At 42.0% G+C, this 26,897-nt stretch overlaps 1 protein-coding gene across 3 annotated transcripts in view; it reads left to right on the top strand.

Moving 5' to 3' along the window:
• HTR4 (5-hydroxytryptamine receptor 4) overlaps nt 1–26,897 on the top strand; it is a 168,169-nt gene that overhangs the window by 89,438 nt on the left and 51,834 nt on the right. For all 3 annotated transcript variants that reach the window (XM_078066721.1, XM_078066720.1, XM_036096086.2), the window contains exons 4-6: nt 252–452; nt 18,967–19,120; nt 22,778–23,346. In XM_078066721.1, coding sequence (XP_077922847.1) covers nt 252–452; nt 18,967–19,120; nt 22,778–23,346 — 924 coding nt within the window. The remainder of the gene's footprint in view (nt 1–251; nt 453–18,966; nt 19,121–22,777; nt 23,347–26,897) is intronic.

The raw sequence follows: 26,897 nt of genomic DNA, 5'->3' as shown, positions 1-26,897 counted from the left end.
CAGGGAAGAAGATGGGAGGGATTTGGGTGCAAGGGGGTCTGGAGAAGTCAGGGGCGGCTGGACCGTGCACGCCGTGTGGCGGAAGGGAAAGGGGGTCTTACAGAATGCACTGGACAGTTGACTTTCCTTTCCTTTGTCTCTCTCCCTTCTTTCTTTGTTTCCCTCTCCTCCTTTTTTCTCTCCTGCTCCTTTCTCTCCCCTTTTCCTTTGTTCCTCCCCCTGCCTCCTCCCTTATACGTTTTCACTCACAGGAAGATAAAAACCAATTACTTCATTGTATCTCTCGCCTTTGTGGATCTTCTGGTTTCGGTGCTGGTGATGCCCTTTGGTGCCATCGAACTGGTTCAAGACATCTGGATTTATGGGGAGATGTTTTGCCTCGTCCGGACATCTCTAGACGTCCTGCTCACGACGGCATCGATTTTTCACCTGTGCTGCATTTCTCTGGATAGGTAAGGGCAGGGCAATGTGCACAGCGGAGCTCCATGCTGGGCACAAGGACCTGAGGGCTATTGGACCACGCCTTTTTTTCTTCCCTAGTTCATTAGAAGCGATGAATCTCAGAGTGATAGATCTGGCTACTCACTGGTTCCCCCACTCTCTAGTCTCTGCAGAGGGCTCCTTTTTAGTCAGGCCCTCTCAGAGGTCCTGCAGACGCCGAGGTTTGTAAGGCTTAGAACCTGCCTGTGGGGAGCTCACAGTCTAGACAGTGACAGGTAGTGGCAATCAGATTCACTGTAGAGCTCTACATTTTTATACGGATGGCATGAACAAAACTCTGAGGGAGTAAGAATTAATACACCTGCCCTGTAGGCAGCAGGGCTGGTTCAGAATGATAGTCTGATGTTTGAACATGACCTCCTCCCCAAAAATGTGTCTGTATCATGATTTTATGTGCATGCAACCTGGAGAATCTTTTCCAGAAAGTTAATTGTAAAAGCCCCAATAATTGCTTGTTTGGGGGATGCGGAGCTAACATTTAATTCTTTTGCAGAATTTTGTTCTTTTTCTTCACATTTGACTTCAGGAAGCCTAATGATTTCCATCTTTGCCTTCTTTGTTTGCGATGTATATTTATTAGTTGTATTAGGACTTTTTATTTTCCAATTCCTGCGTGTTTATATTCAGTAATAAAAGCAGAATGCAGTTTAAAGGTCAGATAATTACAAGATCATAGACCGACACCATGGTATTCGTATCTTAGGGGTAGTTCGCAAAAGAAAGTGTGGTGTGGAAGTCACATGTTATCAGAATGAGCAGGGATGAGTTTTTTTTTTATCTCTGGAAGAGTCCCAACAGACCCAGTTTCTCCTCCGGTCTAGGGATAGTTACTGTTTCTTTAATTGTGGGACAGGAAAAGCAGTTGACTAAAATTAGAGATTGTGACATATCTAAAATATGTGTCTTTAAACACGAAAATCAGAGTCTGTCCAGAGAATTGCTCACAATGGGGAAGGTCTTGAGGGCCTGGAACCAGCTGCAGGAACAGCGGATTCATCTCCTATCTCATGGGACAGGTGCTTATTGATGGGAATGGCAAGCATAATGGCCAGTTCTGCTTAAATTGTGTGAGCTCTTTCTCTCTCTTGCTCTACCAAGAACACATAGTTGAATGTGCTGAAGTTAAATGCGCATGTAATGAGACTCTCTAGCTATAGACAGTGACATTGGTAAAACTGAGCTGTTGGTTGGCAGCCAGACCCATAGCATGTCATAGTGTGAAATTTGTGTTTATTAGCTTATTTACAACAATCTGACTTCAGTACATGAAAGACTTACAGGCAGTCACTATATACTGTATGGAAGTTCGCAGGAGAAGAAATGAAATGTCAGGGAGTAGAAAATGCATGGAAATCTTGCGGGGTAGCCTGCCTATGATCACTGCCAAAATGAGTGCCAAGACTGAAAGTATTATAGGAACTTGGAGAAGGCAAAACTGAGGGGATCATGGCAACTGGAATTAACCTTCAGTTTGGGGGAAAAGCAAAGGGAAGAAAAAGAGCTGAGTAGCGAGTGAAGAATGGGGGAGACATGTAGAATCATCTTCCTGATTTGGAAAATTTACTCTGAGCAGTCCTGAGGAAAGGACTGCAGGTTACCTAGGGAGATTTGGCTTCAGAGTTCCAGATTAACAATCAGGTTCTTTTGAAATCATGAAATTTTCCCCAGGTAGGCAGGAGCTGTCGTGAAGCAGGATGGGCTGGTCATTAAGAACCATCTGCCTTAGAATGGAAGAGATTTGGGTTCAAATCCCAGCTCTGCCAATGTTCAGCTCTGAGAATGGTGGTAAGTTATTAAGCTTTTCTGAGTCTCAGTTTTCTCATCTCTAAAAATGGGGGCAATAGCATCTATTTTATAGGATTGCAGTTAGGATTAAGTCAGATAGTTCATCGAAGGCATGGCATTGGCCCCGCTAGGCACCGTACAAAATGCTAGTGGATGTTCATTTCAGTTCCTGCAACTATCCATGCACTTCATGATATTTCTGAACTTGGACCTCCTCAGTGAATAGCTGCTCCAGCAGATGCATCATCCAGAAATCAGGTAGTTATTCTTAATGTGGCCTTTCCTTATCCCCTGCATTTAAACAATAAGTCCTACTGATTTTCCTTCCTAAACAGATCCAACTCTGTTTCTCTCCATCTTTATTATCCTGGTCCAAACTAATGTCATCTCTTGCATAAGCCACTTCAGCAACCTCCTAATTGTTCTCCCCACATCTACTTTATCCTCCTCCAATCTGCTTGCCCCTTACAAGATCTCATTGTCAGAGCCAATGATGCAACTTTGATCTTGTTGCTCCTTTGCCTGAAACCCTTCAATGGCTGTCATCGTACTGAAGATCAAGACCAGACTCCTTGACCTGTAGGGTTTTGTGCCATCTGTCTCCTGTCTGTGTCCCCAGCCTCACTTGATGCCCTTCACCAGCCTCACTCCCTGGGCTGCAAGCTGTCTTGGCCTTCTTTCTCTCTCCAGTGCTCTGTGCTCAGCCATCCCAGGACCTTCGCTCCACCCTCTGCCTGGAAAGCTCCTTTGCCCCCTCCTCTCCTGCCTGTCTTTCAGATTTTAGCTCAATCCTTTCCTCCTTCCAGAAGCTGGCTCTGACCCCATCAAACCAATTCTCCTTTGTAAAATTTAGTGCAATTGTGATTTAAATCAATTCTTTGACTTTTTTTTTTGCATTTATACTCTTTTTATTGAAATATAATTAACATACTGTGTTATATTACTTTCAGGTGTACACACAGTGCTTCAACAATTCTATATATTACCTAATGCTCACCGCGATAAGTATAGTGACCATCTGTCACCCTACAACGTTATTACAATTTTATTGACTATATTCCCTATGCCGTACTTTTCATCTCTGTGATTTATTCATTTTGTAACTGGAAGTTTGTACGTCTTATTCTTCTTTATCTATTTCACCCATTCCCCCCCCACACACACACACTTACTCTCTGGCAACTCCCTGTTTGTTCTCTGTATTTAAGAGTCTGGGGGTTTTTTGCCTCCTTTTTTGTTGGTTTGTTCATTTGTTTTGTTTCTTATATTCCACTCATATGTGGACTATCTCCCCTGATGGGAGAAAGTGCAAGGATATGAATAAGGACAGGGTCCCGCCCTCATGGAACTTACCTTTTTAATGGGGAAATTAACAATTAGCCAGTAATTACATAAATACTGATTTAGGTATTTGGGAAACACTGTTCAACAAATGGGGTGTTCAGTACACTCTCTTTTTGAGGGAATTCTCTCAAAAATTCTCTTTTTGTGCCACCATTAGCTCCATTTCCTTCTCTGATAATGGACATCAAAACATCTGATACCATAAATAAGATGGAGTCAGATGGTTTCGTTTGGTTTGTTTTCCTTAGGGAGCCTGGGAAATTTGCCAGTTGTTTCTAGCATCTCCTGTCCCTACAGTGATATTCTCATTGGGATGGAAGGTCCACCCTGAACTTGACAACACAACATCTTAGCCTGGAAGAGTATGCTTTTATTTATCATCTAGCTTCTGTTTTTCTCTGTCCCACCCAGCCTGACAGTTGGGCTGGGCTGGACTGGGCTGGGCCAGAGCACAGAGTGAGTGTGTCAGTGAGATGTGATTCCTGGCAAGATGTTTTGTCTTCCTCTCTGGAGCTACCATGAGTCTGTGGGGACAACTGATCTAGAGTAGTGCTTCCCAGACAAGAACGCTCACTGTGATTCTTAATCTCACCCAGATGGCAGACCTTTGGATCAAACCGAGATGTAGGACTCTATTAATATTATAAAATGCTTTTTTCCCACTGCAGTGCTCCATCCACTGTGCTTCCTGGTGCTTGGAGAATTAAATCCTATTAATGAAAGTTTATTGCCTTGTTAAAAATCATTTCCAAAGCATAATTAAACTACATGCATCATATAGTATGGTCATGGGAGGCCAGAAAACTGAATTAAAAGCATTATAGTACAGTTGATTATTTTGAATCTAAGGTTCTGTGGTGAATGAAAACCACCAAGTATCTGTCATAGAGTACTGGTTTTAATCCAGCCACTAAAAACCGTGGGAAATAGTTATGTGTGTTGTCCTAGAAAGATATCACTGGTGTGTTATTTGGGGGAAAAAAAAGTGTCAGATTTTAATGTTCAGAATAATTCCACTTTTGTAAAATAAATACAGAGATGTTTGTATCTAGGTGTACCTGAGTGAGTGTGAGACAGGCAGAGACAGAAAGAGAGAGAGAGATTGATTATGAATAAAATTGCACCAAACCATTAACAACAGTTATATGGGGGGCAGTTGGGAGTGGTCCTGGCGAGATTGGATAATCAGTTGGATTGGGGTCGGGAGAGACATCACTCTTACTAACTTCTAAAATATGTTTTAAACTTCAGTTTTCCCTTTGCTAGATGTTGACACTTCTTGAACGTAGGAGTATCCATGATAGCCTTTGGCTGACATGATAGCCTTAGACCAGCACATTCTCAAGTCACTGAGAACATTCTGACATTAGTCTAGGAGTTCCCTCTGAGGGCTGAGCAAGGCAGAGAGCACAGACATCTTTCTGGCCAACGTGTCCCCTCTGCTTTCTCACAGGATGACCTGGATTCACCCTGGGTGGGAGCCCTCACCTTCTCCCAGGGTCAGCACACTCTTCCTCCCCCCTGACCCTCCCATCCATCTTCCTTCATCCCACCCCAGGTCATGACCTTCCGCCTGACCCACTGCAGCAGCCTCTTTTCTAATCATCACAGCTTTTAACGAGCATGAGAGTAATACCTGAGCATTGTAAAAAAAAAAAAAAATGCCATCAGTTTACAAGTAGAACATAAAAAGGTCTCCATTCTCCCTCTGCACCTCCATAGCTGTAAGCCCTAGAGATAACCACAGTAAATGGTAGCTTCCTGCCAGTTCCAGTCATTTTATGTACAAGAAGCAGACTTCAGTGAATATATTTTAGTTTACTCAAACGGATTTATGTTTTAAATAAGCCTTTGAAAAGGGCTTTCCCTGTATATATCCCAATGAATTTCCTGGATGTAGTGTTTTGACCAACTTCTTCTTTGACCAGTCTGCTTCTCAGATGATACATTGTTAAGATCTTTTTCAGCAGCGTGTGACAGAAAATAAATTGATTGGTTCAGGTAGCTAAAAAGTCCGGCTTCAGACATGGCTCTCTGCAGGGTTTGAACAATGCCATCTAGGCTCGCTCCCTCCCTCTGTCTCTGTCTCCCTCTCCTTCTTGTCTCTGCCTCTCTTCTTTCTTCTGTCTCTTCCTTCTCTTTCTGTCTATCTCCCTTTCTGTCTCTGTACATTTCTCTGTGTTCTTCTCTTTATATCTGTCCTCTGTCCCTATGCTGTGTTCTTAGTGGATTCAGTCCCCGGGGGGGGGGGGGGGGGCGGTTAGAAAAATGAGCCTAAAACCATCCTTAACTCATGAGTCCACAGGATAAGACACCTAAATACTCTTTCTCATGGAAGAACTTTGGTTGCCTTTGCTTGAGTCACTCTCATCTTGACCAGTCACCATGGTGGGATGACCAATCATGGTTGCTGGGCAGAGGTGAGGGGCCACGCCTGTCAGCTTTAATAGAAGCATATGGCACAGGAGAACAGCAGTTCCCTCTGGAAGAGGGATGTTGGGCAGACAAGAACAACAGACATCAGCTTCTTTTAGGCTGGCCAAGGGACGTGCAGATATCTTTAGGGAGCCTCCACAACAAGACAAAGGTTTGCTATTCCCACCTCTTCTTGTTTTAGGCCAAACATCCCTAGATCCTTCTACAGGCTCTATAGGTCAGACTTGTTAGACTTTTAACCATTTTGATCCCCGTTCCCTCATCAGTGCTGTCCTTTGTCGTATTTGGCATCAAATGCAAGCCCCTTTAAAATCTTCCACTTCACTCAGTATACCATTCTCTACGGCATTGCAAGATTTCCTCGTTGATACCAAATTGTCACCCTTTCCCTTGGCAACCCAAGAACTTGACGTGTTTTATCTGCACAAACTCTTCCAACCATTTCTCAGTCACAGATTTTCTTTTAAAGCAAGTTTACTTGTTAAACATATGATTTTGACTCAAAGGTTGCATATTTCATCCTGCGCTAGAGATAAAGTGTCTGCACTTCTTAATGATCTCCCTGCGGCACCACTCAATTTTGTAACATATACGTGAAAAGTGTCTGTCACTGTGAACTTGTGTCACACAGCTATATTTGTATTCCCGATGGGATTGAAATATGCATCTGTAAGGAAAGTGTATTATGTTTCTCCTTCTCACATACTCTTTGAGGCCTGGTTCACTATTACTACATAATAGTAATATTTGTTGAGTGAATCTCATGCTAGAGGATATGAACTCTTTTTTTTTTTTTAAAGATTTTATTTATTTATTTGACAGAGAGAGACACAGCGAGAGAGGGAACACAAGCAGGGGGAGTGGGAGAGGGAGAAGCAAGCTTCCCGCTGAGCAGGGAGCCCGATGCAGGGCTCCATCCCAGGACCCTGGGATCATGACCTGAGCCGAAGGCAGACGCTTAACGACTGAGCCACCCAGGCGCCCCATTTATTTTTATATTCATTTCATCAAATATGTATTGAGCACTTACTAATTGCTAGGAGTTGAGCAGAGCAGTGGAAGTGCAGTGGCGAACAACCAGAAAAAGCTCTGAATCACAGATTTTTTAGTCTAGTGGGGAATACAAGTAGTAAATAAGGAATTATGGTAAAATGGTGGTCACTGAAATCAAAGAGAACTTGGCCTCCAAAGCAGGGGAAGCTCTGGGAGGAAGTAATGGTGAGGCCGGGATCTGTGGAATATGCAGATGTCAGTAGGTAAAGGGGAAGAAGAGGAGGCATGGGGAAAGGAGGTTCCAGAAAACAGCATGTGCAAAGTCCCAGAGATTTCTCAGTGACACTTTATCAACTATTGGCTAAATTCTTACCTTGTGTTTCAGTGCTTTTCCCAACTTGTCCTCAGTCTGTTTTTCCTACCTCAGCTCCCATCCACGAGTGATCCGTTACCATATCCTGAGTATGATACATTTCCTCATAGTCCCATGTTGCTGCCTGTATCTTGCGTTCCTTTTCTTTTCCTGATGAACACTCACCTTTCAATATCCAGACAAGATGTGTCACCTTCTCTACCAACTGGTCAGGCTTCAGTCCCAAAGATTGTTGTTTCTTCCTCTGAGGGCCCATAAAATGTTAAGTATCAGTTATCATTTACCTTAATCATTGGTTTATGTCCTTCTCACCCTAGACTAGAAGCTCCTTGAGAGTCAGCCTTCAACTCACCTGTGCTGTGCTCTTCTGATCAGTCCCCAGTAGCTGCTCCAGGCACATTTAGCTGATGCTCTGAGATGTGACTTGTGGTTGCCTGGGCAGACTTTGGTGTTCATTTTTCTACCCTTCTAGAACGTGCAATGTAGCAAATAGTTAAGAACGAGGTCTGGGGTGCTAGACTACCTGGATTCAATCCCGGCTGGAGCAGTTATCAATTGTATAATCTTGAGAAGTTGCCTAAATTTTCTGGGTTTTATCTACTCAGCTGTAACATTGTATTAATAATAGTACCTTCTCTTCGGAGTTTATGAAGAATAAATAGCTGAGTGCATGCGGAGAACATAAATCCGTTCATGGTACATAATAAGGATTCAATAAATGTTAGCCACAGTATCGTTCCATTATTGTTTTCCTTTTCAAATGCAAATTTCTACTGGTTGTTGTGGGTGCCTTCCCAGACACTGGTAGCTGCCTTTTCCTTTGTGTTGAATGACTGAGTGTCCTTCAAGTATAGCCCCTCAGCCTGCCAGCACTGGGCATCTCCCCCATTCCCTTTGGAGAGCTCACCCATTCAGTGGCTTCAGCAGCAACTCTGCTCTCTTCTCTCCTGCAGTCTCGTCCCGTGCTGGGCTCTGGGGTCCTGTCTCTACTTGCCTGTTCAGCATCTTGCCTTAAGCTTCTGTCTCTCTTCTTAATTTCCAGTGTGCCCAAAGTGGAAATTTCCATCATAAACTAAGATCCTCTTCTACTTTGTACATCAAAGGTGCATCTGTTAGTCATCTTTTAGTCATTTAAATGCAATTTTTTGAGGTCATCTTTGACTTATCTATCATGACCGGCTGGATGCCAAATCATAGATGTATTTTCATAAATATCTTTCTGATCCATCTTCCTCCTCTTCACTCCTTTTCCCCCTCCCATTTCTTGATTGTTGCAGTAGGATTTTAGTTATTATTCCTGTATATTATCTTATTTTTCAGGTGTATCTTTAAATTATTTAAATATATTTGAATTTTTTCCATGTGTCCCTAGCTCAAAAACTTACAGGGCACAGCATATTCTCCTTCCTCTTCCTAAATAGGGTTGCTTTGGTCTAAACTTGCCCGTTTATTTATCAGCATTACCAGAGCATGGACTTTGGCAGATATGGGTTTAAGTCCCAGTTTTACTGTATCCTGGCCATATGATATTGGGCAAGTGGATTGAACTCTCTGGGGCTCAGTTGCCTCATATTTAAAATGTGGATAATGAGTGGTGCCTGGGTGGCCCTTGATTTTGGCTCGGGTCCTGATCTCAGGGTCGTGATCTCGAGCCTCGCAACGGGCTCTGCGCTCTTCTCCCTCTGCGCCCCGCCCCCCAAAAAAAAGAAAAGAAGAGGGGGAAAAGTGTGGCTAATGAGAGCTCCCTTGTAGAGTTGCTGTAGGAATTAGATACAACGTAGAATCCACCTCCTGCCGCATAGTGTGCCCTCAGTGAGTGGGCGTCACGTCTAGTAGGAATAGTGGTAGTTGTAGGAGAGAGAAGAAACAGACAATTACGGTACGACTGGAGAAGTGCTGTGTCACGGGCACAGACAAAGTACTGTGAAAAACCAGGCCGGAGATGGGGAACCGATTCCAGATCTCTAATGGAAAGAACTCTCTCCTAGTGTTTTTTGGGGGGGTACAAAGAACTTTCAAGGCGATAGGACCCTTGAGCTGAGTCTGGAAGGGTAGGTGGGATAGTCATCCAGTGTCTGCTGGAAGATTGATCAATCCATACATGTCTTAAAGTATGCCTTAGAAACTTTTGTGTGTGTCCAGTAAACCTTGCCAGGATGTTTTCAGATGACAGTGTTGGCAGATTATCCCTTTTTCTTTAGTCTATAATAACTCAAGGAGACCCCTTCCTAGACAGCTGATATTCCCCTTCTTGTAAGTTTTCTGATCTTGAAGGTACAGAAGAATATTTTAGTATATGTGCTGCCGAAGCGAGCACAGGTACAGAAGAATGTTTAACAGAGAGGAGCACAGTAAGCATTAATCTGCAGATTGCACAAGGGGTTATGGCTCCTGCAGAAGCCCAGTCTGATGCCCTTCAGATCTCTGATGGAAAGGCGTCTCTTCCTGTCCCCCCACCCCCACAAGTTTTTCTTCCTGGAACCCAAGTTCTCCCTCTGCTCTTGGCTACATTCTCAGTCCCCCTTCATGTCCCTGGCTCCTGATGAATCCCTGCTGGGGTCTTCTTCACTGATCTTCCAAGTGACTGGTCATTTGCCAAGCCTCTTGGGGAGCATAAGGAAAGCCCTTTAGCTCTTCTTGAAGCTGCTGCTGCTTCTCCATCTCTTCAAAGGGGAACCAGAGCAACTGGAATATTACAAAACCAGTTACTGCAAGGAGAAAGACAAATCTCTTTATCCAGAGCTCTGCCACAAAATGTTTGGCTAAATCCCCCTACTGGAGGGAGGACTGATATCCAGCCAATGAACCCCACAGATAAACCAGACTATATATTACTTGTTTACTTGTTGTGGTTATCTATATAACATCTGCCCCAAAACTTAATGGCTTGAACAACAATGTATCATTATTAGATCTCACAATTCTGTGCATCAGGAATTTGGGCTGGCTAAAGTCTCTTGATGATGTTTAGCTGGAGACTGGACTAGCCTGGAGGGTCCAAGGCAATTTATCACATGCATGGCACCTTGGTGAGGTTGTCTGGAAAGCTGGGCTCAGCTGGGCTCTTCTCCCTGTCCACGTGGTCCCAGGTCTTTATATATGATCTCATATTAATACATGTTAGATTTCTTACATGACAGCTCATGACTCTGAGAAACCAAGAGTCCTCTTAAAAATTAGTCTTGGGACTGGCATATAATACTTCCTCATGAACTCTTGGTCACAGCAGTCAAAAGGCAGCCCAGATCCATGGGAAGGGGCAGACTCTCCACCTATGGATGGGAAGTGTCAAAGAACTCATGGCCATCTTTAATCCAACACAATTACAACCTCTTACAAAAACTGAGATGTTTTACACATAAGAAAACAGACCCAAAGACACCAAATGGTTTGTCAAATGTTGGAAGGAATATCCGTGAAAGAGTTGAAACTAGAACTGATTTTCTTGCCAAAGGCAAAATTCCCCCTTGTAACTAATAAATTTACTGATTCAGTGGAGCTCTTTATCCCCTTAGTCCAAAGTCCTGAAGACCATTAGCTTGTGTTTTATGAATTAGGAATTGTGGGGGAAAAAATCTGTGGTGAAAGGTTTGTTTTCCTGATTCCATTGAGGTACTTGGGTCTTAGCAGGCAGGTGCTACTTCATCTCTTCTCGCTTGTGGTTTAATGTTCCTTTCTTTAGTTGATCTTGATTAGACATTTGGTCTCAGTGACCATCTAGGATGTTGTCTTTGATCATTTCAGGTAGGGGGACTGGGCCTGGATTAAGTCCATAAGAGAATACTACACATAATCAAATTCATTGCTTGCAATGGTCTCAATGTTTCCATTCACCTTTAGAGACCAACTCATCTTTAGGGACCAACTCATTCACCATTTTGTTTCTTATAACTGACTACTAGGAGAGATATTGAACCAGGTGACTTCCATTTTATTAAATAATTTAAAGCCCCTGATTCCAAAATGAATTTGAATCTATTTGAATTCATGTATCAATATATATCCATCCATATATATGTACATATATATATCCTCTGATTGTTTACATATATATGTATACTTATATATACTTACATGCTTAGATATTAGATATATACATAAAAGATCAGAAGGAATAGAGGTAAAAATAATAACTATTATTTATTAATCTTTATGTGCCAGGAAAACATTAAAACATTATTTCATCAGTTCTCACCATCAATCAGGGAGGGGGACACAATGTTTCCCATATTACACATGAGGAAACTGGATCATGGAGACGTCACATAACTGATCCTAGACCACAGAGCTAATAAATGGTTAAGGCAGGGAGACTTGATACCCAGATCAAGACACAAAGTTGACTGCTAAAATCACCTCTAATTCTGAGAATCTAAGGTTCCAAGTTATTCTCCTTGCTCCTTCTGCTTTCCCTGTGGCTGGATGGCAGGAAGTGAGGAGGAAGAATTTTCCTTAATTGCAGGACGAGTGGGGAAGAGATTAGCATGGAGCCTAAAATACATGACTGTCTTCTAAGAGTTGTCAAAGTAAATTGTATCCCCAGAGACATTTAAAAGCAATTTGATCACACATTTACACATGGCTGCAGTTGGGGAAGCTGGTGGCTGGTCTATCAAAGGGGATTTTAATGGAGTTTTATAAGCAATAGTTTGAAATGTTTTTGCATGAGACATTTCTTTGCAAAAACCCATGCCACATCTTAGTTAATCTGGGCCATCTGGAACCTCACTTGTCACTTGAACATTCATTTAACCACTTTGTAAAAGTTTTCTAGTTAAAGAGGAATGGGACTTGTCCAAAGGAAGTCTAGAGAACAGATCTTGCAGATAAGTCTATTCCTGAGATGAGACAAAACTGCTTTCCCTGATGAACACTGTCCACCCAGCTTATGAACCAACAATCCTTTCTCTTGAATTTGTTGTAATTCAGCTTCTTAGGCGGAGCATGTAGCAATGTTGATTACAATGGACATTTTCCAGTTCAAAAAACTTTTGGTGACTCATCCTGGCATAGCATGCAAGAACCTCTGAGACCGTGGTTCTCAGAGTCCCCAAACCACCACCAGTAACGTCACCCAGGACCATAGCAGAAATGCGAATTCTTGGACCCCGTTCCAGATGTTCCAGCAACCTGTTTCAGCAAACCCTCCAGGTGATTCTGTTGCATGCTACGGTTTGAGAACCACTGCCCTTCAGCCGGCCTTTTTAGACATATTTTTTTCTACTTCCTTACAAACACTCTGTGGTCCAGCTAACTTGTACTCTTTTTAAGTTTATAAGGCTATGTAGATACATGGATATAGATTTATGGTTTTATTATATATATATTATTTATTTTATATATATATATATATAATTTCTGTCTCCTGGCCTTTGTCCATGCTGTTTATAGTACATGGATTACACTTTCTCCTCTACCATCCTTACCCTGGCTCTGGTGTCCACCTTAAAAGACACTTGTTGGAGAAAACCTTTCCATCCCTCTACTAAACAGGACCCTTACATCCCAAAAACTTGGTCCCACATTGTAATGGAATTTATTTTAAATGGTAATGACTAAGGGTTTGTTATTTATTCAACCCATTCTGTGAGCATCCACTCTATCTAGCATTGTACGAGGCATTGGGGATATAACGGTAAATGAGGCAAACATTTCTGGAACTTATAAATCAGGTAAGGTGGACTTCTCTCACCTCCTGTCATAGATCTTAGCTCTTTGAGGGAGTGCAGGTGTCTTGTACTGCTGGGTATCCCCCAGGCTGTACTAAGTTACGGTGAGCAGGGTGGAAAGCAATGTACTGGTCTTCTCTGGTCTGTAGAGAATGCCCTGGAGTCTTGTGCTGTCATCCACACTTGTGACATCTACACTTAGGACGTAACGGCACACTGTAGCGTATGCCGAGGACATGGAGCCCCTGCTCTTGGTGCACTCACCTCCTCTAAAGCAAGCTTTCTCAACCTTACCACTGAGGATGTTGTAAATTAGATGGTTCTTTGTTGGGGAGTGCAGGGCTGTCTTGTCCATGGTGAGACTTGTAGCATCTCTGACCTCTACCCGCTGGTTGCCAATAACATCATCCTTCCCAGTTGTGACAACAACTAATGTCCCCAGGCATTGCCAGGTACCCCTTGGTGAGCAACATCAACCTGGGTTGAATCCAACTGGGTATATGTTTCCTACAGAAAGTAAGACTTCAGAAAAATGTAAAAGCTCTCCTTAGATGTCTGTAGGACCACTATGCAGAAAAAGAATTCGAGACAGAAATGTTTAATTGAGCCAGAGGTTAAAGCTGGAGGTGGCAGAGAATCAACTGTGGAAGGAACTTTCTTAACTTCAGGGTAGTCTTAAGTTTAGAAAGTAGGGCAGTGGGCTGTGGTGAATTCCCCCCTCGTACATTCAGACAGGCCTGGATACACTTCATTTTTGAGAGGATTTGGGGGTTTCAGGATTCTGAGGATCCTACAAGTTCTGAGATTCAGCGTTTTGATTGTTTCTAAAGTGGCTTTTAAAGAATTAGAATAATCCCTTGGGGACTTAGGGAAGGTGGCAGAGTGAAGTGATAGTGATGAAGTTGACGTTCTGGCCCTTGAGTTAAACTGCCTGGACTAGATCCCAGCTCAGCTCTTACCTTGGGCACATTCTGAGATTTCTGTGTGTTTGTTTCCTCATCTATATAATGGGTGCCTTTATAGTTCCTGTCTCAAGAGTCGTTGTGAGGACTAAATGAGATAATACAGGGAGAGCCCTTGGTAAGTAAATGTATAGTAACTATTAAGTCAGCTACTTCTGCCTAGTGGTGTTATGTGTGTTTTGGGGGCAGTTCATGAAAGGATAAATATTTTTGTTATTTGCAGGGGTAATACAATTCAAATATAGGAATTAAAAAGCAACCATGACAGGTAACAGTCAAGTTATTAGATCTCTGTTTGGTCCCTGATCAGTAGACAAAGGTTAGAATTTTTAAGGAAACTCCATTAGTCAATTAACACTCGGACTCAATTTTTATTAATCATTTTATTCAGTGATGTTTATCTTCACCTACTTAATTTAGATTCTTGACTGCAGACTTCAAAAGGATGTTTATTTTTCTCGATTCATGGCTAGAAAGCAAAGATTCAAAAGCTATCAGGAAGGATAGAAGCATATACTGTGGCTTATTCAGGGCACCTGCCTCAAGAGTGCCAAAGCCTGGGTAAGAATGTTGAACCTCAGTCAAATGGCTGGTATGATCTGAGCTCCAAATAAAAGCCTCATATTTTCTACTCCATGCCACTTAAAAATCAAATTTTGTCTATCATAAGACAGCATCAGGTTGAATATGATGTAGAGGGGAAGATTCAAGTCAAACAGATATCTAGACAAAATTTGGTATTTTTCTTATTCATCCTTACATATCCCTTGCAACTTAGCCAATACAATTTAAATAAAAATAAAATTCTTCTTTTCCTTTTACTGATTGCTGATTTTTAAAGTAGGAGATAAAGGACTTTTCTCAGGCTTACCCAACCACCCCACATCATGCAAGAGTAACTTTCTACAACTATCTGTGCAAGAGACCACGGATGCATCCCACCTGAGCCCCTAGGGAATGAGCTATCCAAGCAACTTTCTTTCAGGCATCCATTGTCCAGCATACTGACTGCATAGGTCAAATGGGGAAAAGATCAGTAAAATGTGTATGACATCCACAGTATCCCCCTTGAAGTTGAACTGCAAAAGGAAATCTACCACCACTATTTACTTCTCTGTGGCAGAAGCTCCTAGTAACCAAGGGTAATGCAAATAAAATGAGAACATTGGACCGGCAGACCATGGAGAGATCATTTTTAAAAAAAAATAAATCTAATTAACTATTTTTTATTGAAGCATAGTTGAAATACAATATTATATTACTTTTAGATGTATAACATAGTGACTTGAAACTTACATTATGAAATGATCACCACAATAATTCTGGTTATTCCAACCATATATTCCAATATATGGTTATTCCAATATTATTGACCATATTCTCTATGCTGTACTTTACATTCCCATGACTTATTTTTTTTATAATTGGAAGTTTGTATCCCTTAATCTTCTTCACCTATTTTGCCCATCCTTCCACCCACTTTGAACATGAGGAGATTTTATTGTGCACAGGATATTCATCATGCAATTCATCAGGCAATCACCCTGGCCAAGCAAGACTTAGAAAGACTTTCACAAAAATGTTCTGAGCACCAATATAACTATATATTCTAAAGTCTTCTTCTGTAAATTCTGTTGTCTTCCCAACATGACCCTCTAAATATCTGTATCCACATATGAAAGTTTAAAGACTCTTTGCAGCTAAGATATCCTGCTTCCTCAAACTTACCTCTTGTCCCACAAGTTCCTTAGTTTTGCCTTGTCTTTTGAACTTTTGGATTTCTGTAACATTGGAGATCCAACCAAAATTCCTGAAATCTTGCCTTCACTTAACATCTGTTCCAACCTCAAAAATCATAAATTATACAGCAAAGATAGGGAAACATCCGTTCTTCACTTAGCCCTCAATCACCTTCTTTGGGATGGTAGATGAAGGGCTGTTATAACTTTGAGCTACGTTTTGAGAGTATATTGACTCAAAGATAGTCTTGCTTAGAACAAAGTATCTATGAAGGACATGTCTGACATAAAAAACCATTTTTACTGAGGCAGGAAACTTTGCTGGCAAGAGACTGACTTTAGCCAACTTTGTTAGTTTGCTGGAGCTGTCATAACGAGTACCACAAACTGGGTGCTTGGAGCAGGATATGTGTTGTCTCACAGTTCTGGAAGCTAGAAGTCACGGTGTCAGCAAAGCCATGCTCCCTCTGAAACCTGTAGGGGAAGGATTTTTCCTTGGTTCTTCTTAGCTTTTGGTAGTCTGCTGGCAGTCTTTGGTGTTCCTTGGCCTGCAGAGTCATCATTCCAATCCTCCATCTCTGAGCATATCTGAATCTGTGTCCAAATTTCCCTTTTCCTAAGGACATCAGCCATATTGGATCAAGGCCCACACTAATGGCCTTATTTTTATTTTATTACCTCTGTGAAGACTCTGTATCCAAATAAGGTTATATTCCAAGGGCCTGAGGGTTAGAACCTCAACATATCTGTTAGGAAAGGGAGAGGGGACACAACTCAATCTGTGACACCAGCTTAAACAAAAAAGGAATTTATTGGAAAGATATGTGGTGACTTACTTAATTGAGGGAAAAGTTAAAGCAAGAAGACCTAAAAAGGCAAGAGCATGGTTGCCCAACGATCCAAGAAGCAGGCAGGACCTACTCCCAGCCCCACTAGCAGGCTGCTGCATCAAGGGACCTCCACTCACTTCCCCATCTTCGCATCACTCCACATGGCATTCAGAGTCCCAGGAGAAAGTCTGATTGGGTCACTACGTGGCCGGAAAAGTTGGGAGCGCCATCATTTCCTCTCCCAACAACACGAAAGCAACAGAGAAGAGATAATTCCCAAAGGCTTTGGGATGCTATTACCAAAAGAAAGGATGAAGGATGCTAAATGGATAAAACCAAATGTCTAATTTAGACCCTCTAGCAGGAAATGAGGAAGGGAGCACAATTTGGGACTAAAAAATATTTTCATATACTCCAAATTCATGATTAATTCTATGTACATAATAAAACCCTGATGATTATTAATACAGCCTTTCAGAAAAATTTGTCATTCTGATATGATTTGCCTTTCTTATAAGTCAAGATCATGGAGGGAATTCCAGCTAATCATGATTCTTTTACTGCACTACCTTTAGTTATGTTTTGCTATCATATCAGCTTTATAGATAGAGAAAATGGGTTCCCCCACAAGTGAGCCTTTCTCCCATTCTTTGGTCTGTTGTTCCTTGTACTCTGATCCAGGTCAGGACACCCGCTTGTGTTGCTGGCCACAGGAAGCCTCCTGGCACGTTATGGTCAGCTGCTCCCTGATGCCTTGGAGGGAAATGTATAATTCTCCCCTCTCAGCTCCTGAGGCACCCACTTCTCATGTTCCGACACTGAGGGGGCTCTCCTTATTCCACCCTCTTTCCCAACTCATCCTACCACCACCTCTTCAAAGAATATAGCCATTGTTATGTTAGTTATGCTTTGAATTAAGAAAAGAAAAGAAGAGGTGGGAAAAATTAAAGCAGATTGCATAAAATGAGGGATATATGGGGGTGTCTCATCATTAAATGGTATAAAATCTTAAAGAATAGACTTATCACCCAGGCTTTCTGTTTGCACTTGTTCTCTGACACTTCCAAAGACAAATAGCTGATAGGTCTACTGGAGTATTTTGCCTGTTGTCAAATTCCCTGAATTGCTGGGCATGGGAGTGGTGATCTCCAAGACTAGAAGAACATGCAAGAAGCAGTCTGGGAGTTAGAGACCAGATCACTGAGTGGAGCAGGTTGCATCTCTGTTTGGAGGAAAGAAGAAAGCTAATACATTGGCAGAACATGGACTCAAAAACTGGTAAGCAGTGAGTCCCATGAGGGAGAGCAGACCCAGATAAATGAGGGCGAGGTGGTCTCTACCAGTAGGTAGGACACGATGGAGCAGGGAATATTTGAAACTTTACATTCTTGGCATCAGAGAAACAATTAAATGGCCTAGTCCAGAAGTAATGCATGTCAACCCTGTTTACAACTCCTTGGCCAGACCAGTCACTTGGCTCCATCCAACCACAATGAGGCCAGGAAGTACATGTGCCCAGAAGGGGGAGCTGGACATATTTAGCAAGCAGCTGCAATGACTTCCACTTGTCAAAATACAAACTCCTTCCCCAACAGACTCTGATTCAGGAGATCCTTGGAATCTGCATTTTAAATAGGCCTCCTCAGGTGAGTCTGATGCAGGGGAGAAGAGTGGAGTCTCTGGAACACTGACTTAGAACTTCACCTCAGGATAGCCAGATGACCAAGAGGATGGGGGCAAATCTGAGATCCAGTTCTTAGAGCTCAGATGTAGGGCCAAACCTGGGAGACTTCACCTTGTTATCAAAGGGGGCCACAGATGCCTGGACGCTGTAGTCCAGAGGGCTGGACGGAAGATTCCGAAGTGCCCAGGCATGGAGGTAAGTGTTGGAACCACGCCTGAGACAGAGCAGACCCTCAGGTGTGTATCAAGATTCTCAGCGACAGGGAGAGGAAGAGAGATGTGGGGCCAACTCCAGCAGTGACTCTCAGATGTGATCTAAGGTTGATATTTATGTCTGCAGAACTCATGGGCCAATATCACATCTCCTTATGTAATTCCTTGTTTCTTTCCTCTGTCCTTTCCTGGTGTCATCTTCCCTTCCTCTATTACCTACTCTCTCTGCTTTCCCCCCATTATTTTCTCTTTTATTCCTTGTTTATTTTTCTTCTTTACTCCCCCCTCCGATTTTCCTCTTTCCCAATATTTCCTCTTCTTACACCCCTTCTCCTCTCTGCTCCTTCTCCACTCTTCTTTCTCCTCAATCATTCTTCCCTCTTTCTCCCTCTCATTCCTCCTTTCCCATGGCACCCACGCCTTCTATTCTCTCTCCAGGTATTATGCCATCTGCTGTCAGCCTCTGGTCTATAGGAACAAGATGACCCCTCTGCGCATCGCATTAATGCTGGGAGGCTGCTGGGTCATCCCTATGTTTATCTCTTTTCTCCCTATAATGCAAGGCTGGAATAATATTGGCATAATTGATTTGGTGAGTACCTCTGCAGACCCTACTGGTTTACTCTCTGATGAAGTTTATTTGCTTGGGATTCTAAATAAACAAATTATATCAGGTTGGGTGGCTATTCTAAGAAAGATTCTGATAGTGGTTGGAGTGACAGCAGTAACAACAAAAAAAATGCAAGCTAACATTTTGGAATGTTTGTTGTATGCCAGAAAGGATGCTCAGACTTTACATAGAATCCTGAAAACATCCTTCTCTCATCTCGTCCAGATGGGAAAAGCCAGGCTCAAAAGGGTGAAATAACATGCCCAGTAAAGAATAGGTACTCAAAGCTTAGCGTTAGCGTTCAGACTACAGAGCCTGAGGTATGTGAGGTGCCCCAAGAGGCCTTCACCTTATCTCATGGCTTCCAGTGACCAGCAGAAAACATGTCACATGGGTGGAGGCTTCCAGAAAATGAAGAGAACTCTGGGCCGGGAGTTGAGAGAACTGGACCGTGAGCCCAGCTCTGTCCCTGACCCTGAAGGACTGCAATGAGAAGGTGCATTGGTCTTCAGTGGAAGAGTGTGTCTTGCAGGGGTGTCGGAGAGCAGCACGTGTGCCAGGCACTTGCCGGCCCCTGTCCAGGTGATCTTCAAGAGTCTCCCGGCTCTGACACACTATGTTGATAGTACCAAAGTTGCAATGAAGATCAAAAGTTATGGTGGGGTTCACCGGCAGCGATATCTATTCCCTGAGGTGGTTGTCAGGCAGTCACTTTGCAACGGGGACCATGTTGAGGTAGGAAGGGGACTGGAGATGAGAGATTGAGAGCAGGCTGCAGCCCAACAAGACCAGTTAGAGTAGGAGCTGCCTGTTCTTCTCTCCACCACATTCCCAGCCCCTAATCTTGCCTTGTTCTTTGTCCAGGAAAGGATATCCAAGCCAAGGCTGGGCCAGGATTTGCATGTGGTATGTCAGAACAAGAGTTCCTTGGGCTTCTGAAAGAAATGCTGGGGACAGAGGAGTGGAGAAGTAAAAGGGGATTCATACCAGGGAGACTGTATGGATATTTTCTTGAATCCTATCCTTCTTCTTTCAAACTTCCAATTTCACCATTCTCAAGGGAAATGAAATTCAAGTTTCCGATGACCAGCAGAGTAATAATTATGACCAACCAATGTTGAACACTTACTGTTTGCCGAGTCCAGGTTCACGTAATCATCATTTCTGTGAAACCTCACTCAGGCCTCACAACAATGCCATGAGGTTGATCCTATCATTGCCGTCAGGAAACGGAGCATGAGAGAGCTTAAGTTATTAGCTAACGTCAGATTGGCAGGGAGTGGTGGTGACTCTGGCTAAACCCAGGCTTGCTGCATTCCGGAGTCTATGCTCTTAATCTCTGTGCTAAACTTACCCCCTAATGGAGAAGACATTTGGAAGCATAAGCTTTCGTGCATGGGCACTTTTAAAAAGAGTGCAGCAGTCTTACCTTTGGATATAGAGTTTCTAAGGGAAATTAATTAGAGAATGGAATTGCTGTCCATTTGTGGAGGGAGATAGAGGCATCCCCTCTTTACTTCATGCACCTGGGGAATGGGGCATCTGCTTGCTGTGAACATGCCTAGTATTTGCTCCGTGGTGCTGTGATGGCCTTGCATCTTTCCACTCATCTGCACATTGAATTGGCCTAGAGAGACGCTAGCACAACCCATGTGTTCACAATACAGAGGCAGTTGATTCTCACCATTCGCAGTAAGTAGGTTCTATAAAGTTGCCACAAGCACCGAATTAGCAAATACTCTTTGCTCCTAGGAGAAATACAGGGTTAGGTTCCTGCAGGTTCTGGTCACAATATTTTCATCACCTAGTCAATACATAATATATGCTGCTTGTGAGAGAGGCCCATGAAATGTAAGGTGACAGGTTGATATAAAATAATATATATATTATTATACAGATAATAATATATAATATGCAAACACTAATCAGAAGAAAGCTGGTGTAGCTGTACTATTATCAGTGATAAAATACATTTAAGGCAAGTCATACTGCTTGAGGTAAAGAGAAATATTTCATTATGAGAAAAAGGTCAATTCAATAGGAAGGTATACTATAATCTTATAATATGCTATGAGATAAGACACTAACTAACACACAAATAAAATACCATACGTATGTATCATATGTTATTCATACATTTGTTCATGTGTATAGTCACACTGGATGAGGGCTGACCTCAGACAGGGAGGTGTCATTGGATTATACAGCTCTCTTCAGCCAAGGGCTATTCCTAGGCAGGGCTGATAACTCAGAGCTGTCAGCAGACAGAGTTTATAGTAGGGAGAAAAGTCTTTCAATCTTTAAAAGAGATTCAGTGTATCACAGTATCTAATACTAGTGAGGCTTATTCCAGGAATGCAACACAATCACTGTAATTCACCATATTAATAAAAGAAAGAGGAAAACCCACTTGATCATCTCTTTACTGCCAAAAATTCATTAACAAAATTCGGTATCCATGATTTTAAAAAATTCTCATCAAACTAAAAATAGAAGAAAGCATCCATAAAAAACTTCCAGCAAGTATCATACTTAGTAGTAAAATATTGAAACTCCCCTCCTAAAACTGAGAATGTAAAATGGTGTCCACTATTACCTCTTCTATTTAGGATTACACTTGAGGTCTTATCAAGTTTAATAATGCAAGAAAAATGGGATTAAGATTGGAAAGGATGAAGTGAAATTTTTATTATTTGGAGATCAGATGGGTACTTACGAAGAAAATTAATAAGAATCTAGAGACGAAATATTAATAACAATTTAACAGAGTTGCTGGATACATTGCCATACAAAAAAATTTCACCAAATTCTACATACCAACAACAAACAATTAGGATCAAGGACTTTAAGGTTGTACCATTTGCAATAGGATAGCAAGTCAAATACTTAGGAATAAATCTGACAAAAGATGTGCAAAACATTTACAGAAAAAAAATTGTAAAATATTACTGAAATACATTTTAAAAGATTTAAGTAAAGGAAAGAATTACCATGTTTGTGAAATGGAAGGCTTACCATGGGAAAGAAGTCCATTTTCCTCAATCATTCTACTCTATCTCCAATCAAAATCCCCAAAGATCTGTATGGAAATTGATAAGCTAATTCTAAATTTTATATAGGAAATGCTGAGATGTAAGAACAGTCTTGAAGGAGACGGGCCACAGTTCAAAGACTTTTACTACCAGATATATTGTGTGCAGGCAGAGGGGGAAGGGAGGAGACGCTAACTCAGCTCTCAGTTGGGTACAGAGATTGAAGGATGATTTTGTCCCTATGTTATTTCTCCTCTTCCCTGGGGCCTTCAACCCCTTGTGCAGAGACAGTCCCTCTGCCCCCCAGGATGCAATCATATTCCTTTCTACCTTCGTGGTTCTATGCGCTATAGTCTTATTAGGAAAAGAGAACTTGGCTGATAAACCTTCTTCTCTCTTTCCTCCTCTTTTTCCTCTTGTGTTTTCCCCTTCCTTCCTGCCCTTCCTTGTTCCCCTCCTTTTCTTTCTGCCTTCCAATCCCTCCTTTGCTTTTTCATCCTTTTTCTTTTCTCACAATTTTCCTCCTTCCCCTCCTGCTTCTTTCTCTTCACTTTTTCCTTCCCATTCCCCCTTCTTTCCTCATTTATTCTCTCCCTCCAACTCTCAGATAGAAAAAAGGAAGTTCAACCAGAACTCTAACTCTACGTACTGTATCTTCATGGTCAACAAGCCCTACGCCATCACCTGCTCTGTGGTGGCCTTCTACATCCCATTTCTCCTCATGGTGCTGGCCTATTACCGCATCTACGTCACAGCGAAGGAGCATGCCCACCAGATCCAGATGTTACAACGGGCAGGAGCCTCCTCAGAAGGCAGGTCCCAGCCAGCCGACCAGCACAGCACTCATCGCATGAGGACAGAGACCAAAGCAGCCAAGACCCTGTGCATCATCATGGGTTGCTTCTGCCTCTGCTGGGCTCCATTCTTTGTCACCAATATCGTGGATCCATTCATAGACTACACCGTTCCTGGACAGGTGTGGACCGCTTTCCTCTGGCTTGGTTACATCAACTCAGGGTTGAACCCCTTTCTCTACGCCTTCTTGAATAAGTCTTTTAGACGTGCCTTCCTCATCATCCTCTGCTGTGATGATGAGCGCTACCGAAGACCCTCCATTCTGGGCCAGACTGTCCCCTGTTCAACCACAACCATTAATGGATCCACACATGTGCTAAGGTGAGTGCTTAGGGGCTTGATAGATTTTGTTTATTTGCATGACTCGGAACGGGTACCCCTCCAGTGTTTTGTTTCCAGGGGGTTGTTCTTGAAAACCTGTGCAGTGTTTACAAAGAATAAAGAAAATTCTACTCTCTGGTCATGAAGTAGAATAGTGGATAAGGACTCAGGCTCTAGGGGAGACTGGCCTTTATTCAAATCTAGCCTCCACAGTTCTGTGACCTTGGGCAAGTCGTTTAACCACTCTGAACTTCAATTTCATTTTTTAAAAAATTGAGATCCCAATCACAGTATCTGCATCACAGGGTTTTTGTGAGGATCAAATTAGCTAATGTGTGTAGAGCACATAGTACAGATCCCAACACCTAGTAAGCACGTAGCAAATATTATCTATTATTATTTATAGGTAGTGGTTAAAAGCATGGGCTTTAAGGTAAAATAGACTCTATTTTGACTCTCATTGCCACTACTAACCATTTGTATAATCTCTCTTGGTTTTATTTTACTCAACTGTAAAAAAAAAAAAAGGAATAACATCCATCTCATAGGGCTTTTGTGACAGCTAGAGATAATGTATTTTTTTAGGGCCTGACACATAGTAAGTACTCATAATTCTCCTAACAATGTTATTAATATGATTAGTAGTAGGAGGAGTAATAACATATGGCCTGATACCCAAGATGGCCACAAAATAACGTGATAAATGAAATAAATAGGATAAATGTGCAACAGTAATACCATATGATAAATGATATAATGGAGGTATGGATAATCAAGAAAGGGAATCTGAGGAGGAAAAAAGCTGATTTGGCTTAAGAAAATCAGGAAAGGCCTCAGAGGACAGCATTTTTTAAGAATTTGAGACTTGGAGGAGAGATCAAGGAAGACATTCTAGCAAATTGAGCAGCATGAGGAAAGAAATGGAATGTGAAAGTGCATGGGAAGGTCAAGTGGTTTACCCAAGGTCACCTGGGTTGATGGAGGTGGGAGTAACTTTGGAGCTGGATGTTCAGTGAGCAGTCATGATGCCTCTCTCTAAACCCTGAGAATTTTCTGGCTCCCTTGGGCTAGAGTCGTTCTCAGCCATGAAAAACCATGTGTTAAATAAGTACATTCATCCTGTAGCAAAGATAAATTGTCAACAGCATTTTTTTCTTTGCCTCAAGATGCACAGGAATTTCTAAAAAGTTCCTTCTTTGACACAAGCATTTAGTTTTTCTGATGACAGTATTCAGCTGTCCTGGCAGCTGAAAATTGGGGAATTTTCATTTGCATGTGTAAAAAAAGAAAAGAGAAAATAGGGTCTGCAGTGAAATATAAACACTTTGCCTCAGAGACTGCTCAGAAGCCTGAATTCAATTTACTGCTACTAGTGTGGGCAGACTTGTAGTTAAAGCCTAGTCTGGTGTTGAGATTCCAACTGGTGGGAGGGCCTCCAAGACTACTCATATAGGCTGGCGTTCTCTCCTGATTATTGGGCCTTAAGCGAGGGTCCTAGGAAGAATCCAACCATAAAGTGTGTGTGCAGGAACTTCTGTGTGGGGGCCTAAAAGCTGTCTGAATTAGCAGTTGCCTGAGTCCAGGCAGTCAACAGCTCTCAGAGTATGCTTTAACAGTGCCTTTGCCAAGTCAGTTGTTTAGAACCAGAGGGACATTTTTCCCCATAGAAACAGTCACAGAAAGTGTTTGGGGGTTTCAAGGGCAACCCAAGAGACCCATTTCACTGACACGGTATTTTATCCCTGCTGCATTTGGGAACCTGCAGTGGGTTGTAAAGCGGAGATGGTAGTTTCGAGGCGGCTTGTGGATGTACTCTCCATACTTTAGTGTTTGTATTTCTGCATGAGGTAATGAAAAGTGCAGGAAGTTGGTCTGAGATACTGTTCCGGGGCAGGTGAGGAATCTTTTACGCATGGGGGAGCCGACACAGAGAAGACTGAAGCCTGAATCTGCTACAGTGTAAGCTTTGCAAGGACAGGAATCCTGCCTGTTTCATTCACTGCTTCATACCAGATACCCAATATGTTGCCTGATGTTCAATAGGAACTTACACTCTTGATGAATAAATTAATAAAGCATACAGTTAATTCTCTAGATCTATTGTATGAGCACCACTTAAGAACAATGTATGTTTTTCTTAAAAATCCTGTAAGCAGGACATCAACAAATTCAGATGGATTCAAGAAATATAAAACCTAAACAATCAAAAGTAAAATCAGCTTTTATCCTGTTGATCTTACCCTTCACCTCAGAGACAATTAAAACTAGTCTGGTGATTTTTTAAATGCATTTACAAACATTCATAAAAACATACATGTTCATAGATTCGTCTCCCTTTGTTCATTGTATTTTATTATTTATTTATTTATTTATTTTCATCATCATACGTGCGTTCCTTAGTCCCCATCCCCTATTTCACCCATCCCCTCCCCACCTCCCCTCTGGTAACCATCAGTTTGTTCTTTATAGTCAATAGTCATTTCTTGGTTTGTCTCTTTCTTTTTTCCCTTTGCTCATTTGTTTTGTTTCTTGAAATCCGTATATGAGTGAAATCATATGATATTTGTCTTTCTCTGACTGACATATTTTGCTTAGTGTTATACTCTCTAGCTCCATCCATGTTGTTGCAAATGACAGGATTTCATTCTTTTTATGGCTGAATAATATACCACTTCTTCTTTATCCATTCATCTATCAGTGGACACTTGGACTGCTTCCATAGTTTGGCTATTGTAAATAATGCTGCAATGAACATAGGGGTGCATAGGTCCCTGTGATTTCGTGTTTTTGTATTTTTTGGGTAAATACCCAGTGGTACAATTACTGGATCGTAGGGTAGTTCTGTTTTTAACTTTTTGAGTGGCCTCTATACTGTTTTCCAGATGGCTGTACCAGTTTGCATTCCCACCAACAGTGCATGAGGGTTCCTTTTTTCTCCACATCCTTGCCAACACCTGTTGCTTCTTGTGTTTTTGATATTAGCCTTTCTGACAGGTGTGAAGTGACAGTGATTTTATTTATTTATTTATTTATTTATTTATTTATTTTTTAAGATTTTATTTATTTATTTGACAGAGAGAGAGACAGCGAGAGAGTGAACACAAGCAGGGGGAGTGGGAGAGGGAGAAGCAGGCTTCCCGCAGAGCAGGGAGCCTGATTCGGGGCTCAATCCGAGGACCCCGGGATCATGACCTGAGCCGAAGGCAGATGCTTAATGACTGAGCCACCCAGGCACCCCGAGTGACAGCTCATTTTAGTTTTGATTTGCATTTCCCTGATGATCAGTGATGTTTGAGCATCTTTTCATGTGTCTGTTAGTCATCTGGATGTCTTCTTTGGAGAAATGTCTGTTCATGTCTTCTGCCCATTTTTTAATTGGAGTGTTTGTTTTTTGGGTGTTGATTTGTATAAGTTTTTTTATATATCTTGGATACTAACCCTTTATTGGATATGTCATTTGCAAATATCTTCTCCTATTCAGTAGATTGCTTTTAGTTTTGTTGATTGTTTCCTTCGTTGTGCAGAAACTTTTTATTTTGATATAGTTCCAA

The sequence above is a fragment of the Halichoerus grypus genome, chromosome 2 (genome assembly GCF_964656455.1).
Source record: "Halichoerus grypus chromosome 2, mHalGry1.hap1.1, whole genome shotgun sequence".
Classification (NCBI taxonomy): domain Eukaryota; kingdom Metazoa; phylum Chordata; class Mammalia; order Carnivora; family Phocidae; genus Halichoerus; species Halichoerus grypus.
Note: the sequence above shows the minus strand (reverse complement) of the source record. Positions and strands in the feature narration are given on the sequence as shown.